A 12204-nucleotide genomic window follows, 5' to 3' on the forward strand; every position below is an offset into this window, starting at 1 on the left:
CTGCCAGAAGAGGCCTAGGTTTATGTTGGGGATTTTGACCAGAGAGACCAGCTTCTCCCTTGGCCCACATGTTGGGGTATTTGGTCATTCAGGCTGTGGCCCAGCCTATGGCATCCTCTTGGGTCCAAATGGATGTGGGAGGCTGGGGAAATGGCTCAGTGGCAGAGCACTCATCTGTGTGCCTGAGGCTCGGGGTTCAATTCACAATACTGAAAAAAAAATCCATATGGGATCCATGTTCTCAGGGGGTTTGTGAGCCACCTCTGAAGACCCTTCTGTGGAGGGTCAGTATGCATAGAAAGGCCAGTATGCATAGGAACACCCCAAACTGGTGTCTTTGTTCAAATGTCAGACCCTGCACTGCAAATGGGCAGGGGAAGAAGCACCAGGTTCTGGCTGAGCCTGGGCCAGAGTGAAGTGACATCCCGCTGCCTTGGTTTGGTCTTATCCCCACCTGGTGGGGATTTGAGAGGCTGGAGGAAGCAGAGGGCAGCACTCGGCTGGCAGGGGAGGGCTGGACAAGGCCTGTGGAAGGGCACTTTTCAGTAACAGCTGAGCCATGCTGGTGCCCCTGCGGCTTCCCACCAGTGGAGGTGGATGGCCTGCCTCTGGGCCTGTATTTCCATAGCCCTCTGGTCAGTTCTGCGTGGGCAGCATGGTCCCAGAGAGCCCTGGGAACATGTGGCCCCTGAGGCCACGTCCTTGCAGGGCACCTTTGCCCTCCCTGCTTGCTTTCATGTGAACAGGTCAAGTCCAAGACTCACAAAAGATATTTCATCCCATTTTTTAAAAATGTAAAATAATTATTTCTGTAGACTAAAACAGGTAGATTAGGCTCACAGCAGTTTCAAACTTTGTTACTAGATCTTACTGAATACCACGGGACATGACTTGGCTATTTTGGTCTTGGACTTTTCTTTCTTTTTTAAATATTTATTTATGTTTTTTTAGGTATAATTGGGCACAATGCCTTTTTATTTTATTTATTTATTTTTATGTGATGCTGAAGATCGAACCCGGGTTCCGCTTGTGCTAGGCGAGCGCTCTACCACTGAGCTACAACCCCAGCCCCCTGGACTTTTCTTTCTTGGTAGGCTTTTGATGGCATCTTCAATTTCATTACTTAAAATTGATCTGTTTAAGTTTTCTATGTCCCGATTCCATTTGAGTAGGTCATATGTTTCTGGAAATCTGTCGATGTCTTCGAGATTTTCTATTAGAGTATAAATATTCAAAATAGTTTCTGATTATTGTCATTTCAGTATCATCCATTGTGATACTTCCTTTTTTATCACAAATTTTAGTAATTTGAGTTTTCTCTCTCTTTGTTAGCTTGGCTAAGGGTTTATCAATTTTATTTATTTTTTCAAAGAACCAACTTTTTGTTTCATTGATTTTTTTGAAAATTTTTTTTTGTAGTTGTTTCAATTTCATTGATTTCAGCTCTGATTTTAATTATTTCCTGTCTTCTACTTCTTTGGGTGTTGATTTGTTCTTCTTTTTCTAGGGCTTTGAAATATTATAATGTTAGGTTATTTTTTTTTTTTGGTGACTTTCTATTGTTTTAATGAACCATTTGCTTTTTAATTGATAACTTATAATATTTTCTTTGAAATGTAAGCATAATCACCAGAGACTTGCTGTGTGAACAGCTAACACAACAGGACCCAGAGAATTTAATCATGTACTTTTAAAAATTACATTTTAGGCAATCCAAATTTACAAATTCAAGTAAAAAAGCAGCTGTGAACTCTCTCTGTACTCCACCTCCTCCGACCACTCAGTTCCAACCTCTGAATGGATAACCACTATATATGTTTCTTACGCATCACTCATATCTGTATCTTTTATTTTATAAATAATATTTTCCATAAAATATCATATTTTGTATAATAGAAAATTAGACAATATAGCATAAGTATATATTAATAATATAAATATGATATGAAGTCATATGTTTTTCCTTTTTACGTAAACATTGTGTATTTTACACACTGTGCTGTGCTTTGCTTTGCTTATTTGTTACATAGCAAAGTACATTAAAGATCTTTCTGTACCAGTTCCTAGAGGGAGTTCTTATTCATCTCAGCTTCTGTACCCTTTTTTTTTTTTATGCAGGTATGCCACAGCTTATTTAACCAATCTCCTGTCAATAAACTTTGGTTTATTGCTCCAAATTTTTTGTTCCAAGAACCCTGTACAGGTACCACTTGTTATATATGCAAGTCTAGCTATAAAATAAATTTTCAGAAGTGCAGCCGCTCCATCCAAGGGAACATGTACTTGTGATTTTGATAGCTTTTGTCAAATTGTCTAGCACAGGTGTGCGACCACCCCCACCAGAACTGTATGATTGCCCATTTCTCTACAGCCTTCACAGCACAGGGTGAGGACATCAACTCCAAGGAGTGTCTTCAGTGTGGGAGAGACATTAGCATCTGGTGTCTAAGCCACTAAGCAAACCTGAGCTCTAATCCTCAGGCAAAATCTCATTTGATCTCTCTAGGTCTTGATTTTCTTGTCATTTCAGTGGCATCCATCCCCCAAATGGGGAAAATATAATAATTTAGTGGATGAGTCCATTTTTTGTTACCATACTGAAATACCTGAGGATGGGTAACTTTATAAAGAAAAAAAATTTATTTAGCTTATAGTTTTTGAAGTTCAAGGACATGGTTCCAAGCCAATTGGCTTGGCTCTAGTAAAGGCCTCATGGCAGATGGTACCATAGATGAGAACACATCTGAGGGGAAGAGATCACATAACATCACCAGATGGGAAGCAAAAGAGGGGAGGAACCCTCACATTAGGCCCCACCTCTTCTGTACCATCACACTGAGGACCAAGCTTCCAACACATGAACCCTTAGGGGTCAAACTCAAGCCACAGCCTAACCATAGAAATACGTTGGGGGTCACTGCGTGGATAGATTGGGTGACATATATATATATATATAAAGGGGTTTGCATGGTGCCTGGCTTGTGCCCATGGGAGGTTGACTCTGTGGTCACCAGCAGGTGACCTAGGGCCAGGGAGCTGGGCTCGAGGCTCTCTCGGGCCCTTTTCCCAGTCTCAGGGTCTGACCTGTCTTCCTTTAGCACCTTGTGTTACCTCTACTCACATTTCCTCTCTCGTGCTCATCCAAGGTATTCAGGACTCTCCGGTGCCGAATGGTCACTCACTTCCAGGCAGAGATTTCCTCCGGAAGCAGATGCGGGGAGACCTGTTCACGCAGCAGCAGCTGGAGGTCCTGGACCGCGTGTTTGAGCGGCAGCACTACTCAGACATCTTCACCACCACGGAGCCCATCAAGCCTGAGCAGGTATGCCCCTCGCTCAGCTGGCCACCCCTGCCACCGCAGTGCAGGCCTGGGTCACTCTCCCAGAAGCAGAGGCATCTGGCAGGGTGTGGAGAAGAGCCCGGTGGGTTCTACTGCGAGTAGACTTTTCACTGTTTTGGCCAAGCTTGGCAGGTCACAACACCCCACGAGGTCAGAGGGGCATGTTTGGGGCTCTAAGGCTTCTTGCCCTGGTGCCAGTGTCTCTGGCCAGCCAGGGGCACATGACTTGTCTGGCTGCTCTGCCGTTGCTGATCGGTGTCCTTTCCCAGGGCTCTTTGGATAGGAGTGCATAATGACCTTCTGGGCCAGTCGAGGTAATCTTGGGTCATTATCCTATCAATCATGGTGATGGTCAAAATATATAACCACCCTAGGGCCTGGGGGCTCACCAGTCAGGTGGGCAGGTACTAGAGAGGACCCCACTGCCAGCCTCTCGTCAGGTCACCTGTCATGCTTTAGAGACGGAATCCAAGAGACTGGAAGGGAAGGAGTCTCTCACTGGACAAGCTCCCACCTGGATACTGGAGGAGAGGGAAGGAAGCAGGAGGACTTCCTGACTGGACGGCAGTCCGATGTGCCTGGGCAGAGGGGCAGTCACTGCCTGTGGCTGCAGAGGAGGCGTTTAGGGCCTAAGTAAAGTCCCTGCAGGACCAGGTTCAATTCAGGACAATATTTCCTGATGCCCCGTCTGTGCCAGGATCTCGACTGGTTCCTTGTGGCCTGGGCAACCCAGACTTGCTTCCAGCTGTTGAGAGGACCCCTTTAGTAGACCCCGTAGATCTAGTCAGGGAGACCCTGTGAGCAGTAACTTTCCCAGCTGGTTCTGGGGGTAGACATGGGTCTTGCTGAGCTTCCTCTAAATGCTAACTAGATGCGGCTTCTGAAGTTTTCCCAAGGAGACCTTCAAACATGGCAGGCCATGTGTGCAAACTCCCATGGAGAAGCAAGGTCCTGGAGATCTTGGGGACCCAGGAGAGAGCAAGGCCTACAGAGATACCATTTTATGACACTCTGGCTTCCTCTGGGCAGTTCCTACAAGGGCTTTAATAGCCCATTTAGCCACCTAGTTTTCAGATGGGGAAACTGAGGCTCCGAGAGGCAAAGCGGCTTGCTCAAGGCCACCCTTATGAATTCACTTAAACACCGATGAGTGTCTGTTATGTGCAAGGCACAGATTCAGGCACTAGGGGTCCATCAGGGAACAAAACAGGCCTGGGCCTGCCCTCTCAGAGCCTACAGACTTGTAGGAGAATCACAAAACATGAGAATTACTCAAAGGGCCATGGACCGCGGGTGGGCTTGGTGCTAAGGAGATATCTGAGGTTTTCCAAGAGCCTAAAGCAGAGGCCAAGCCAGCCTGGAGGCCACTGTGGGAAATGCCCTTACACTGACTCTTGAGAGGTTTGGGCAGAACAAAGAGAAGAGATATGGGGTGGGGGGAACTGCCTGGCAGAGTGAATGGAAGTGCAAAGGCCCTGAGGTGAGAGGGAGTATGGCAGGGGTGGGAGATGGAAAGAGAGCAGTGTGTCTGGGACTCAGGGGACGGGGTAGCAGGTGATATTGGAGAGAGGGGCTGGGCTTGTAGACTACAGTGAGGATGTTAGCCTTTCTCCTGCAAGCCGAGCCACACCTCCCTTGGGAATGATATGGACGTGTGTGGGGACAGAGCTGACCCCATGCTCTAGAGCCTGGGCTTTAGGGAGAAGAATCTGCTTCCATCACAGACAGCCTCGCTCCATTGCTCCAAGCCATTCTGAGAGGTGGTGGAAACCACATTTCACCTGTCACAGGAGGAGAGGGAGGGAGGACTTTATCAGGAAAACTTCCCAGATGAGACCACCTTTGCCTTCAGAGTCCAGGAGAGAATGATCTTCTAACCATTGACAGGATCACATAATTTTGGGGGTAGCAGGGACAAAGGAGGCAAGCTTTCAACTCCCTTATTTTTTAGAGATCCAGAGAGAGAACAGGGCTTCCTGAAGTTGCCAAGCAAGTTCATGGTCAAGGGCAAGGGTCCAGAGCTTGGCACAGCCTGACTTTCCAGCATGAAGCTGCTGGCCCTTCAGTGAGGCCCGTATTTACTAAGTGCAGACACTGAGTGTCAGAGTCTCCCTCTGCCTCTCCCATGATTCTTGTGGACACCCAGAATCTGTGTCCTATTTCATTTAGCTTAGGGTGTCTAGACGGACTGGGCAGAGGCTGCAAGGCTCTGCCATCCGAGGAGCCCAGAAGCCACCCCAGTGCTCATTCAGCTACTTGCGCAGGGGTTCATTGACACCACCCATTTCTTACACGAGGGCTGTTGGGACAGAGGTGATAGTCAGGCATCAGCTCTGTCCAGTCTCAGAGCTTCTGAGCCATAGACTCAGCTTCTGTGTCATGGACTGAGAAGCTTCAGGACAAGGAAGAAGGTTCTGTGGGTCCTGAAGTGTTGAAAGAGAGGGAGAAGCCGCCTCAGTTGGGAGCGTCCAGGACAACGGCGTGGTGGAGGCGGCTCCTGGTGGGGTTCCTGGAGGACAGGCCTGCTGGGCTCATGCTGAGATGGGGGACATGACAGGGAGGAGACCTGAAGCACAAACTCTGTGAGGACTTCACTTCTAGCAGTGTCCTTCAGAATGGCACAGGCACGTCTGCGGGCCTGTCTCTGTGCGGGCTTTGAGGCAGGGCCTGCGGGCAGACCGGGTGGCAGGATAATGACTGACTCAGTGTTTTCTAGTTAATCTGCTTCACCTCCCTGTAATGTGCTGTAATGAGGAGAGATGGAAGGTGAGGCCGCGGGGCTGCCCTCACACACAGGCACTGGACTATGAATGACATACCCTCGCGACGGATTCTCAGTAGCTTTGGACAAATGACAGCTTGAGCAAGGGCTGCAGATGGGGAAGGGATGCTCGTCAAGGGTACGGGTTCCCTGAGCCCCCTCTTGCTCACTCCATGGGCCTTGCCTTGTGGGCCCTGGAGTGGCACCAGAAGGGGGCCCTGAGCTGCTGCCCTTGGAGGCCGGTCACCTCTTCCATTTGCCAGCAGATCTAGCTGTCTCAGTCTGTGTCTCTGTGGCCTAGGGGCCTAGATGGTGGCTTGCTGTCACCTTCATTGAGCAGTGTGGCAAAGAAGAAAGAGTACCTACTAGCCGTGGAACTGGGGGAGATGATTCGAGTCTTGGCTCTGCTCTGTCGAGCAAATCACTCTTTTTCTGAGCCTCGGTTTCCTTATCTGTGCTGAGGTCATCACAATTTGGTGAGGGATAGAGCAGCAGCAGCAATACCTTGCTACAGAGACCTTCCTCACTCAGGCAGGAGAGCCTTTAGCCTTCCAAGGTCTTTCATCGGATCTTCAAGTTAAATCCCTACTGAACTGATTGGGTAAGATTTGTGTGTCCCATGGTATAGATTAGAATTTTCCCCCAGATTGTTCACCTCATTTTCAGGATTGTTGAGGCCACAGGGTTGGACTCTGACCTCAGAATCTTCTGACCTTATGTTGTGTAAGATGGTTCCTTGGGCCTCCATGCCCCTGGGGGGTGTCTAGGGATGGTTCTCTGAATGACCTGCTGCAGCCAGAGTCTACTTGCTATTCTAGGACTCCCAGAGACTTGCACTAGCTTGAAGAGGTCTCATCCTGCCAAATCACCACCCCACCAGCTGGGAGGAATGTTCCTGTTCAAGGCTGGGCTGGGGTCCTGCCTGTCACTGCCATGTGCTCAGGGCCCTCCATGCCATCTTGCTGCTTTTCCTGCCGAATTCTGCCCTAGGTGGGTGGACCAGGCTCAGGCTTTCACAGGGAAACTTGGTAAACCCTTTGCCCTGGCTGAGGGGTTAACAGAAACCAACTCCTGGGGCAATGAAATGCTTCCTTTTTAAAATGGTTATTGAAAAAGCAATTGTTTTCCCTACATGTGCAGTGAGTAAAATTCACCTTGGAGGAGAAGAGGGAAAAAAAGAGAGTGAAGCAGTTGTTGGAGAGAGAGAGGGAGAGACGAGATTGTGTGTGTGTGTGTGTGTGTGTGTGTGTGTGTGTGTGTCTAGCAGTGGAATCTGTCTCAGTAAAACTTGCACTGATGCTGTCGTGGTCACCCGCCGGCTCTGGCGGAGCAGGTCCCTCCTCCGGCCACCACAGGAAGGCGGCTGAGCGCAGCCTGCCGTATTTACTCTCGGCAGACTATTAACCAACACCAGGCTATTAATCTGGCTTTTGAGCCTTCACTAAAGCCCATAAAAGCTCACAGTTGTCAAATGGAGTTCATTTTAATTTCCTTTCAATCACAGTAAATTATTCAGGTGATAAATCAGCTGGAGCAGCCTCCTGGCTGTAATAGAAACCCTAATTCCTGGCTAATTATCCAGCCCATTGCTGCCAACAGATCAATACTGGCGCAAAATGGAACAGGCCGTGGGCCCTCCCTCCCATTGGGCCAGAGACAGAGAGACAGCTGGGGAAAGGGGACGTGCTGCTGACCTCTTAGGAAGTTCAAAGGTCATAGGGGGTTAACCCGGGAGAAGCCTGTCCCCTGTCTAACAGAGAAAGCCACCAGAAGTGCCTCCCGCTCTCGTGAGCCACTTTGCCCTCTGAACGGTGGCATTTCTCCAGGTTGGTGGGCCAAGCCAGGTTCTAGCATTGCCCACTCCCATGGGCTTCCTATTCCTGGGAGGGGCTTATTTACCTTTCCCAGCGTGACCGAGTGTGGTCATCAGGGATGGCCTCAAACTGACCATAAGTCAGAAAAGGGGCTGGCGTTGTGGGGAGAAAGATGAGGCTCTGGACACAGTTCCCTCCAGGGAGCTCATTTTCCTCTCTGGTGGGTCCTGGTCCTCCCAGGAGGAGATGGAAGAGGGAGCAGAGGGTGGGGAGACAGGTGGGGCCAGGATGGAAGAGGGGAAGGCTTCCTGCAGGAAGTGAGGTTAGTGTCTTGAGGGGAGGGTGGAATCCAGATCTGCTGGAGCCGGAGAGAGTTGGCTGGAGAGAGCATTCCAGGCCAGAGGAATGGCGGGAAGGAGGAATGGTGGGGGCAAAGGTCTGGAGGTGAGAGTACGGGAGAGTGTGCACCCAGTGAAAGGAAGTCAGAGACGATGAGCTGGAGAAGCAGAGGGGACCCAAACCCCAGAGGGCTGTCTGTGGCCTGGACTGTTCCATCTGCCTTGAAAGCATCCTTCCCTGGGGCCTCTTGCCTCTTGTCCTGTCCCTGATGCTACAGTTGGATCTTTCTTCCTGAAGTCTCTCCCCGCACAGGAGACCCTGGTGGTTTCCCCCACACTTGAAACCCAGCTCCAGACCTCCCTCCCCCTGGTGACCCTTCACTGCCCCATGTCCCTTTGCTTGCCCACAGAAGCTTTGGCTCTGGTCATGCCTGAGCCCTCACTGCCCTACATGGGCTGGGCTGCTCCGTGTTGGAGGGGACAGCTGACCATGGCCTCACTTCTCCTGGGACTGGCATGTGTGTGCGTGTACATGAGCTGTGAGCACCAGGGCGACTCTGCCGTGCTCTGGCAGGAACTGCAGCTGTTATTACTTTCTTAATGTTCACACTCTAAGCTCCTGCTCACTGTTTCCCTGGGTGGAACATTCCTTCAGCTTGTTTCTAAATCCTACCTGCCTGCCCTCAAAGGTCTGTATTGACTCATTAGCCTGCACCAATGTGCTCCTTGTCTAAGCTTATAAATGCATTTAAAACAAAAATGTTTTATGTACTTTATTTTTCTTGTATAAAACCCCTAAGGTGAAGCCACAGCTGGAGCCTGAGAACCTGGGCTTGTAGCACTGGGCTATAGCACAGCCAAGCTGTCCACTGATTCCTAGAGGGGGCATTGGAGATACGATCTTGGGATCTTGGGGTTCAGTTTACTCATCCTGGGAGCTGAGCATGAGTTAGAAGGGCTGGGGCTGCCACTCAAACCAGTCAGTGTGGGTTTTCACAAGATTATCAGCAAATTCCTGATAGGGAGGCTTGGTGAACCCAGTCACTTTCCAGAGATCAGGGGTCAAGTAGCTATATGTCTTAGAGATGGCATCAAAGGTGGCCTTGGCCAAATTGCTCAAGATGGCAGTGCAGTCCTTGGCAGGAGCGTAGCAGTCATCAATACCTGCCATCAGCAGCAGCTTCTTGGGCACAGGGGTCGGAACAGTGCCATTGTCTCTGGGGGCAGGGATGAGGTGCCCCAGCACAGAACCACAGTGTTCTGTCACCTTGCAAGGGACAGTGTGGAGCCTGCCAATCTTGTTCCCCCAGTAGTCTCTTTGCACAGGAACAATGAAGAACTTGGCCAGGATGATGGCCTCTTGGATAACAGTGGCTAACTCCTTGGAACAATTAGCTCCCAGGCCAATATGACCATTGTAGCCCCCGATAGCAACAAATGCCTTGAACCTCACCTGCTGGCCAGCACGGGTCTGCTTCTGTACAGGCATGATCTTCAAAACCTTTTCCTCCTGGAAAAAGCCAATGATCTCAGACTCATTGATGGGCAGAGAGAAGAGATATATTTCCTCCAGGGCCTTGATCTCAAGTCCTTGGCCAGCAGTCCTGGTTGGTGATGGGGATCTTTTTTTTGTCTTCAGCCTTGCCTCCATGAACCCCTCAGCTACCACAGATGCCTTCCCACCCTCACCAATGACTGGGACCTTGTTCTCCTCGGAAGCCACCCATTCCAGGGCCTCCAGGGCTTCTAGGTTCTTCCATTGGACCAGCCTCATCCACCGTTTGGTATTTCCCAGAGAAGATGCCATAATTGCATTGTTTTAGTCCCTGCATGGGATTGCTGTGATTAATGTGTATTCATCGCTTACCACGTGCCTGGCCCTATTTTTAGGAGAACCACAGTGGCCCCAGCTCCTTACCAAGTTGCAACAGTTCCTGCCATCTCATTGTGCAGTCAGAACATCTGAGGTCAGGTGAGGTTAGTGCAGTGGCTTAGCTAAGGGCACACAGTAAAGTGGAGCCAAGATTGGAAGCCAGGTGCCTGGCTCCAGAACCAAGCTGTCCACTGATTCCTAGAGGGGGCAGTTGCCTGGAGATACGATCTTGGGATCTTGGGGTTCAGTCTACTCATCCTGGGTGCTGAGCATGAATTAGAAGGGCCGGGGCTGCCACTCAAATCAGTGTGGTCTCTGGAGGGATAAGGAGAGGTCTAGGGTGGTGACAGTCCTATCTGTCTGTTCCTTTCACCCTGCCCTTCCTGTCACAGGTTATGCTCAGAGTGAGTTCCTTGCTTGCAGATAAAATGAGAAGCACTGAAAATTCTTTCCTAGGAGAGATAACTGAATTGAGGAATTGGGGCTTTTTGATCTAAAGAAGGGAAGACTTGGAGATAGGAGCAGGAAAGGAGATGGACTATGAGAACTCTAATAGTGCAAGCTTTCAAACAGCGGAATAGGCTTCTTTGTGAAGTAGTGAACTTCCTGTCATTGCAGGCTTGCAGGTAGAATATATCCTTTGTCATATATGCAGTGTGGGAGGAGGGAATCGGGAAGAGGAGGCAACAAAATGAGAAGGCCTTTGACTCTGCAGCTTCAGGGACTGAGAAGCTGTTTCCCCCACGGGAATCTTCACTAGGGTGGGCAGAGAGCATCAGCCTGGGCTGCAGGGGCCACTGCTCTGACCAGCAAAGCTGCAGGCTCCCAGGTCTTGGGGGCCAGTGAGTGACACCAGCTCCTCCAGTGTTTAGAGCAGGGCTTCGGTTTCAGGCAAAGATGCCAGGGCCAGAGGTCTGGACGTTGGTGGCTGCTGTCAGCCCCACTGCCTGCAGACAGTTTCCTGCATCCTCTGCCTGTGAGTTCAGTACCAAGTCCCTCTGGGGAGCATGAAGAAGGAGATGATTAAATAGACCTGTGTCCTGTCGACAGGGGCCACAGCTTGGGGTGTATGGGGCTGGCAGAGTGTGATGAGTAACGGAAGATCACTAATGATCTCCAAGGACCTCTGACACAGTCCCTGATTCACATAACCCTGAAAGGCAGAGTTTATCTTAATTGTTACCGTCATGTAGCAGATGTGGAAACTGAGGCAAGGAGAGATTCAACAGCATGCCCCAAATGATATGCTCAGTAAGATGGCCTCATTCTCCATTCCCTGCCTTCTGTGAATGTAGACATGCCTCTGGTGTCAGCTCCCTGTCCCTGCAGGTAGGGACACCTCCTGATTGATTCTAGCAACTATTCATTGAGGATCTCCTTTATGCCAGTACTGTGCTAAGTCTTGGGGAATTGGCAGCAAGAAAAGAAAAAGAAAAAAGAAAGAAAAAAGACATGGTTCCCAGCATTGACCTGAGAGTGATGGAGACAGATATCAACACACAGATATCAACACAACACCACCAGTCACAGTGGTGGGGGAGGTGGGGAAACAGAGGGGAAAGGAAGAGTTAGGTGGAAGGAGGTGGTCATCACTGATAGTTACAGTGTGATGGAGCTCTGAGGAGAGGACCAGAGTGTGATGAGAATGGAGAGTGGGACCTTGGTTAGGTGGGGGTTCCAGAGCATGTTTCTAAGGATGGTATCCTTAAGCCAAAGGTGGTAAAGTGTGTTGGGAACAGTGTCCCAGGCCGAGGGAACAGCCTGCACAAAGATCTGAGGCTGCAAAGACCTTGATCTAGTAACCACAAGATGTCCCATGGAGCTGGTAGGCTTGAGAGGTGGGAAGTGGTATGTGGGACAGTTATCGAGGTGGAGCATGAACGTGAAGGGTCAGGATCAGGGCCTTGGGTGGTGTCTTGAGAGGAAGAAGGCTGCACAAGATTTTAAACTAGGGGATATCAGGATCTAATCCAATAGAGATTGGAAGATTATTTTGATTGCTATAAAGAGACTTGGCTGGTTGGGGGACTAGGAGACTGTTGTTAAGGTACATGCAATGTCACTGTACCCTTGGAGTC

At 49.8% G+C, this 12204-nt stretch overlaps 1 protein-coding gene and 1 pseudogene across 9 annotated transcripts in view; one reads left to right on the forward strand and one right to left on the reverse strand.

Moving 5' to 3' along the window:
- The window catches only part of PAX5 (paired box 5), a gene marked incomplete at both ends in the record, with an annotated part of 185926 nt that overhangs the window by 59113 nt on the left and 114609 nt on the right, over nt 1–12204 (forward strand). For all 8 annotated transcript variants that reach the window (XM_081280521.1, XM_081280524.1, XM_081280525.1 and 5 more), the window contains one exon: nt 3147–3322. In XM_081280521.1, the coding sequence (XP_081136647.1) occupies nt 3147–3322 (176 nt within the window). The remainder of the gene's footprint in view (nt 1–3146; nt 3323–12204) is intronic.
- On the reverse strand, nt 9203–10027 carry LOC308634469 (small ribosomal subunit protein uS5-like; annotated as a pseudogene). The gene is made up of 2 exons: nt 9943–10027; nt 9203–9898 (listed from the first exon to the last, which is right to left on the reverse strand). The product of its transcript is annotated as a small ribosomal subunit protein uS5-like (transcript).

This window comes from Spermophilus citellus, assembly GCF_964194105.1.
Source record: "Spermophilus citellus genome assembly, chromosome: 2".
Classification (NCBI taxonomy): domain Eukaryota; kingdom Metazoa; phylum Chordata; class Mammalia; order Rodentia; family Sciuridae; genus Spermophilus; species Spermophilus citellus.